A 7600-nucleotide genomic window follows, 5' to 3' on the forward strand; every position below is an offset into this window, starting at 1 on the left:
CTCTCAACCAGCTTCATGATGTAGTCACCTGGAATGCATTTAAATTGACAGGTGTGCCTTGTTAAATGTTAATTTGTGGAATTTCTTTCCTACTTAATGTGTTTGAGCCAATCAGTTGTGTTGTGACAAGATAGGGGTGGTATACAGAAGTTAACCCTATTTGATAAAAGACCAAGTCCATATTATGGGCAGAACAGCTCAAATAAGCAAAGAGAAACGACAGTCCATCATTACTTTAAGACATGAAGGTCAGTCAATCCAGAAAACTTCAAGAACTTTAAAGGTTTCTTCAAGTGCAGTTGCAAAAACCATCAAGGGCTATTATGAAACTGGCTCTCATAAGGACTGTCACAGGAAAGGAAGACCCAGAGTTACCTCTGCTGCAGAGGATAAGTTCACTAGAGTTAACTGCACCTCGCAATGCAGCCCAAATAAATGCTTCACAGAGTTCAAGTAACAGACACATCTCAACATCAACTGTTCAGAGGAGACTGCGTGAATCAGGCCTTCATAGTCAAATTGCTGCAAAAAAAACAAAACTAAAGGACAACGAATAATAACAAGAGACTTGCTTGGGCATTGAAACACGAGCAATGGACATTATACCAGTGGAAATCTGTCCTTTGGTCTGATGAGTCCAAATTTGAGATTTTTGGTTCCAGAGGCCGTCTTTGTGAGACGCAGAGTAGGTGAATGGATGATCTCCGCATGTGTAGTTCCCACCATTAAGCATGGAGGAGGAGGTGTGATGGTGTGGAGGTGCTTTGCTGGTGACACTGTCTGTGATTTATTTAGAATTCAAGGCACACTTTTAACCAGCTTGGCTATCACAGCATTCTGCAGTGATATCCCATCTGGTTTGCACTTAGTGGGACTATCATTTGTTTTTCAACAGGACAATGACCCAACACACCTCCAGGCTGTGTAAGCGCTATTTACCAAGAAGGTGAGTGATGGAGTGCTGCAGCAGATGACCTGGCCTCCACAATCATCCGACCTCAACCAACTGAGATGGTTTGGGATGAGTTGGACCGCAGAGTGAAGGAAAAGCAGCCTACAAGTGCTCAGCATATGTGAGAACTCCTTCAAGACTGTTGGAAAAGCATTCCAGGTGAAGCTTGTTGAGAGAATGCAAAGAGTGTGCAAAGCTGTTAAGGCAAAGGGTGACTACTTTGAAGAATCTAAAATCTAAAATATATTTTGATTTGTTTAACACCTACTTTTTACTTATCTATTTTTTACTTAACACTTATTTTTTTTAAATGAATTTTTTGTTAAGGGCTTGTAAGTGAGCATATCACTGTAAGGTCTACACCAGTTATATTCGGCGCCTGTGACAAATACATTTGATTTGACTTACAATGTAGAAAATAGTACAAATAAATACATAATAATAATAAATAAAAACCCTTGAATGAGTAGGTGTGTCCAAACTTTTGACTGGTACTGTATATATATATATATAATACATATATATATATATAATATAGGATAACTTTGAAGAGCTCGGTTTGTTAACGTATGCTCATCTCCGCGGCATCATTTGCTCCTGTTTAATCAGCTTCTTGATATGCCACACCTGTCAGCTGGATGGATGATCTTGGCAAAGGAGAAATGCTCACTAACAAGGATGTAAAAAAATGTGTGCACAAAATTCGAGATAATTACGTTTTTTGTGCATATGGAACATTTCTGGTATCTTTTATTTCAGCTCATGAAACATGGGAAAAACACTTTACATGTTGCATTCATACTTCTATTCAGTGTAGTATTGAAAAAGTACAGAAGTTTAGGTATACCCTTTAGATTCTTCAAAGTAGACTAGAGCCTCCATAGTTTCTGTGCAGCAGCCTGAGCGTTTTACATCCCTACTGAGTGTAGTTAGTCAGTAACAGTAGACATAAGACAATATTGTGTTTGTCAGCCTAAAATGTATTTTATGGGCTGTATCATGTATCGTGAGCCATAATTGGGTCACTCATAATGTTGAAATAACTCTTTCCAGGCTTACTAAATGCTAACTTGTTGACGTGCACTGTAATTGTGTGTATACTTAACAAACACATTTTCCTGTGGTGTATTCATTACGCAGATTCTGTCGCAAAACATTCTGTCTGTTGCAAAATGTTTTGCAACAGAAACCGTTTACTCCAAACATTTTTATTTTAATTGGACAAATTCAGGTAGGTCCCTCAGTTTTGTTCTGTTTGCTCTGTTTGCTTCCGTTTGGCTCATGAACGGTAAACGGTTTGCATTGCAAGACGTAATTAATACACCCCTATTCTTTCCTCTCTCTCAGGATGTGTTCCTTATGATCCGGCGTCAGAAGACCACCATTTTCACAGACGCCAAAGAGTCCACCACCTTCTACGAGCTGAAGCGCATTGTCGAGGGAATTCTCAAGAGAGAGCCTGAGGAACAGAGGCTCTTCAAGGTATCACAGGTTCTACCTTAGTAGTGAATTGGGTTGAGGTGGAGTTACGTGATTGTTAATGCACTACACCTGCTCGTCCAACATCTCATTCCAAAATCATGGGCATTAATATGGAGTTGGTCCCCCCTTTACTGCTATAACAGCCTTCACTCTTCTGGGAAGGCTTTACACTAGATGTTGGAACATTGCTGCAGGGACTTGCTTCCATTGAGCCTCTTGAACATTAGTGAGGTCGGACACTGATGTTGGGCGATTAGGCCTGGCTCGCAGTCGGCATTCCAATTTATCCCAAAGGTGTTCAATGGGTTTGAGGTCAGGGCTCTGTAGGCAGTGGTGTAAAGTACTTAAGTAAAAATACTTTAAAATACTACTCACGTAGTTTTTGGGGGTATCTGTACTTTACTTCACTATTTATATTTTTGACTACTTTTACTTCACTACATTCCTAAAGAAAATAATGTACTTTATACTCCATACATTTTCCCTGACACCCAAAAGTACTCATTACATTTTGAATGGCTAGCAGGACAGGAAAATTGTCAGATTCATACACTTATCAAGAGAACATCCCTGGTCATCCCTATTGCCTCTGATCTGGCATTGCTCACAAATTGTTTGTCGGGAGTGGAAATCCATTTCATGAAGCTCCCGACAAACAATTATTGTGCAGACGTTGCTTCCAGAGGCAGTTTGGAACACGGTAGTCAGTGTTGCAACCAAGGAAAGATGGTTTTTATGCGCTACACGTTACAGCACTCGGCGGTCCCGTTCTGTGAGCTTGTGTGGCCTACCACTTCGTGGCTGAGCCGTTGTTGCTCCTAGACGTTTCCACTTCAAAATAACAGCACTTACATTTGACCAGGGCAGCTCTAGCAGGGCAGAAATTTGATGAACTGACTTGTTGAAAAAGTGGCATTCTATGATGGTGCTACGTTGAAAGTCACTGAGCTCTTCAGTATGGGCCATTCTACTGCCAATGTTTGTCTATGGAGATTGCATGGCTGTGTGCTTGATTTTATACACATGTCAGCAATGGTTGTGGCTGTAATAGTCAAATCCACTAATTTTGGCCATGTAGTGTGTTTTTGTTAGCTATATTATTTTTCAAGAGGGATCTCCATCTCACCAGAAAGTTAACTTCTCTAACTTATATCAAATGTGAGCTAGCCTCAGTTTAAACAGTCAAGTAAATGTTAAATTGTTAAACAACATAATTTAGTGTCTCATGACTTTCAGTATTATTAGCAAATGTAATCATCTCTTTCTTTCCCCAGGATATGACCAGTTGCTAGAAGACAGTAAAACTCTTGGCGATTGCGGCTTCACCAACCAGACTGCAAGACCTCAGGCCCCAGGCACTGTTGGACTGGCTTTCCGAATGGGTGGTACATCCATTTACACGAACTACTCCTCCAGCTACTTTACTGTCACCAGTCCCAGTGTAGTCCCCCTCCATTGGATTTGGATTAGTTATGCAAGATTTGAGAGCTTCAGGCTCCTCTGGTTTTTAAATATTCTTATCTAACAAGGTACAGGCTTACAGGGTGCTTCCGAACAAAATGCATTTAAAAAACAGCAACTCGATTGTTTTCAATGAGATCAGTACATTTGGGGAGGGCCTAGGATTGTGTTGTGCTGTTCTTCAGGAAAGTTGGGGACGTTAAGGATCTTCCAATTGAAAACGAAGATTAGATATAGACAGGTGTGCTATGACTGTTTGATTAGTCAGTTGACCAGTGAATGAATTTGCAGCTACTACTGACCACCGTTTCAGTCTGTTCTCCTCAGTAGGCTGTAATGTTAGTACGCTGTGTTATTGAGCCCCCTTTCTTTCTCCCCTCCCCTCTTCAGATGAGATGTTTGAGCAGCTGCAGGTGGAGGCATTCTCCAGCCCTCCAGAGCTCCCTGACGTCATGAAGCCCCAAGACTCTGGCAGCACTGCCAACGAACAGACTGTGCAGTGATGGAGGGAGGCATGGAGGGATCGGGGATGGGAGAGGGCTGTCTACAAAAACAGCCAAGGAGGTTTAGGTGGCAGGGTAGAGAATATGTACCATAATTTTGGGTTAAGATGGGATGGGGCATGTGTAACCAAACCAGGTTACTACCAACCACCTTCACCTTCACCTTAACCGACCACTCCTGGATCCCTGTGAATGCTTTGCAAACAGCAGTTACTTTATGATAAGAACCCCCCTTCCTTGATCCCCAGCCTTCTTGTCAGGTGCACCATTCTGTTCAAACACATTGGAATGAGTCTGACACATGAGTGTCAGGCTCAAATGCTCTCATTTAAATGAGTGACTCTGTTGGTTTTGAGTGTGACTATGTGTGTGTGTGTGTGTGTGTGTGCAGGGTGTGAAATTCACTTTTTGGTCCACCAGCCGTAGTGGTTGGTGGATGCCCGAATTTTACCAGCCACTCACATTTTTCACCAGCCACATTTCCCCCTGAAAAAAATATTAATCACAGAAAAGACTGTACCCCATCATGCTTTCACCACTGTAGCGTTGAGATTCTATTTTCCAGAGTTGACACGCATATTCACACTTAAATGTTGTTGTTTTTACATGTGGGCTTTGGACTTAGAAAAGAAAAATGCACTCAAATGCTTTGTATGACCACCCGTCAATGTGTCTGGTAAGAATATACATTATTCCAGGCAATGCCAAACTACCAGCATGTGGTTGGTGTTAATTTACCACCCTGTATAAGTGTTAGATAATTATTGTTCTTACTATTACTATTCTTAAAGGAAAAATCTACCCAAAACCGCAAATTCATATAATTTACAGTGTTAAAAGAACACTATGTGAGAACAATATTTTTCATTTTGTCGTTATAATAAGGTTGGTAGCAACAGGTGAAAATCGTTGTGGAAATCTGTTGCAGCTCAAATCGACTACAAAACACCCAATGGAATGGTCTCTATGGGCTGGCTACAGTAGCTAGGTAGGTAGGTAGCTAGCAAGCAAACGTAGCTACATACAATAATACCAAAGTCAATATCAGCATGTGAAGTAGCTAGTTATCTGTAAATTCGCCTTAAAAAACTGCACTATCAATTTAGGAGTCTACAATCTCACCATGTTCAACATGCAGATCGATGTGCCTCACTGAGGTCTGACATTCGCAACGGCACCATGCATGTTCCCTGGACTGAAGAGGCAGACAAATATGAGAAATGTGCTGGACCCTCTTAAATTACACATTTCTCGAGGTAGGATTTTTGCTAAATTATGATCAGTGGTTCATTTAAGAGAAGACTACCCCTTGCGTTATGACATCGGGAAGTATTGAAATCTGACGTATGATAGATGTTTTCGCGATATGAAAGTCATATTCCTATTAACTTCCAGTGTAATGAGAGCGGCTTTATCGCAAAGCTATGTCTTACCGGTCAAATTTCTGCCTGCTTGAACGGAAATAGCTCAGATACACAAGATAACATGAAAAGACCCTGGTAATCGATAGAACATCGCTCAGAGATGCACAAACACATTATAACATTCAAAATGGGTGAAACTTTCCTTTAAAATTGCAAAGTGGCATTTGTGTTATCGATGTACTAGAAAAAAATGTGCATGGGTTAGGAGTCAAACGTTAAAACGTGCAATCATGCATGAGAGAATCCCATTGTAAAGAACAAGAAAAAAGACTACCGCTTAAATCTCCACCATCGTATAGTCTTTCATCATAAATTATCTTCATGTTCCCCAGTTCTCTTCTCTGGGTCACATTCAAAATAGTCAAATGTTGTGGAACGGTTGCAGATAGAAATGTCATGAATAGATCTGACGTGATTGCTTATTTTACACAAAGAGCAGCATGTTTGTTCCACATCATATATTCTTATCTGAACACTCCACAATGTTGTGTGCCGCTAAATGCAGCTCAGGTTAAGCCAGTTCCAGTGTGCTTTTCTGAATAGATTTCTTTCCACACTTAGACCTGGAAGGAAAACTCCTTTACACTGTAAGGTAAATGCTGTTCTCCTTCATTATAGCATCGTTATAGCTTATTTTATGTAATGTGGAAATTCTTCCATTTTCAGCCCCTTCACTCTTGTTTGTTTGCACTGAGACCAAATGCTTGGAACTCCTGGACTAAGCAGGAGAACCGGTTGGTTGAGGACAAAAAAGATGGTATCAGCATTGGACTGGTCTTTGGGGTGGGCATGCCATACATCAGGTCATGTGACATCAGTTTCCCCCCAAATGAAAAAACATAGACTGTAACTGTGAGCTTAAATAAATATTTTTTTTTTTTTTAAACCTGTTGGTTGCTCTATTCAATTGACAGTATTTCAGTGTTTATATAACTTACTAGTGGTATACCTAATACATGACTAACATTTAGTTGAGGAATGTCATTGTAAACATAGTCAGTCATGCTCATTGCTTAGTCAATTCAGAATTGAAATATTGCTTTTTCAATGTTTTTGGTCACATCCACTATTGAGGAGAGGAGTGAAATTCTCAGTTCTGTAGCAACAATTCCTGTACTTATTCCTTGTGAAAGAAGCTTTACATCTCTAACCAAATGTGTTTTCTAGATTAGATTAAATGAGTGTAACTGTCACAATTTTTATCCTGGCAGACACGATGTGAAGGACACCAATTGGAAATAGATAGTGCACATGCGCAACAACACCACTTCACAGCTACATCATTACCGTTAGTTTGGCGCTTGCCAAAAATCTAAAATGTTCTATCCCAAATATGGACTAGGAATGTAAAAGGTGACCTCATTTGTCGGGGAAATGGGGGGGTTGTAACAAGTGGTGTATATAAAACCTGGATTGCGAATACTATGTATTTGCCAATCAGAGGTTTTGAAGGCAACGGTCGGCCATATTGGCACTCCCCAGAAGAAGGAATTCTCCATTATTTCAATTAAATGGACAAAATAAAATGTATTTAAGTAAAAAATTATAATAATTGTAGTGGGGACAACAACATAACTTTTTTTAAAGTATACTATAAGGAAATTGTTTTTATATTTGTTCATTTTTTATTTATATGTTTAGCTCACAGAATATACTTTGAAAGTATGCATTAAGGTGTCTATAATATAATAAACGTGTCAAAAACAAATGTTCACATTAATTAATGCATTTCTATTGCTTCCTAAATATGTTTTACGCCGTTAGGGGAGTGCCAAGAT

The 7600-nt window shown here is 39.9% G+C and overlaps 1 protein-coding gene across 1 annotated transcript; it reads left to right on the forward strand.

The window, feature by feature from the left end:
* Positions 1 to 2305: 2305 nt before the first annotated feature.
* Positions 2306 to 4398, forward strand: LOC120045553 (elongin-B-like). The gene is made up of 3 exons (XM_038990455.1): positions 2306 to 2443; positions 3720 to 3819; positions 4286 to 4398. The coding sequence occupies exons 1-3, from the start codon at positions 2312 to 2314 to the stop codon at positions 4396 to 4398; spliced, it is 345 nt and encodes a 114-aa protein (XP_038846383.1). The 5' UTR covers positions 2306 to 2311.
* Positions 4399 to 7600: the final 3202 nt, after the last annotated feature.

The sequence above is a fragment of the Salvelinus namaycush genome, chromosome 4, assembly GCF_016432855.1.
Source record: "Salvelinus namaycush isolate Seneca chromosome 4, SaNama_1.0, whole genome shotgun sequence".
NCBI classification, from domain to species: domain Eukaryota; kingdom Metazoa; phylum Chordata; class Actinopteri; order Salmoniformes; family Salmonidae; genus Salvelinus; species Salvelinus namaycush.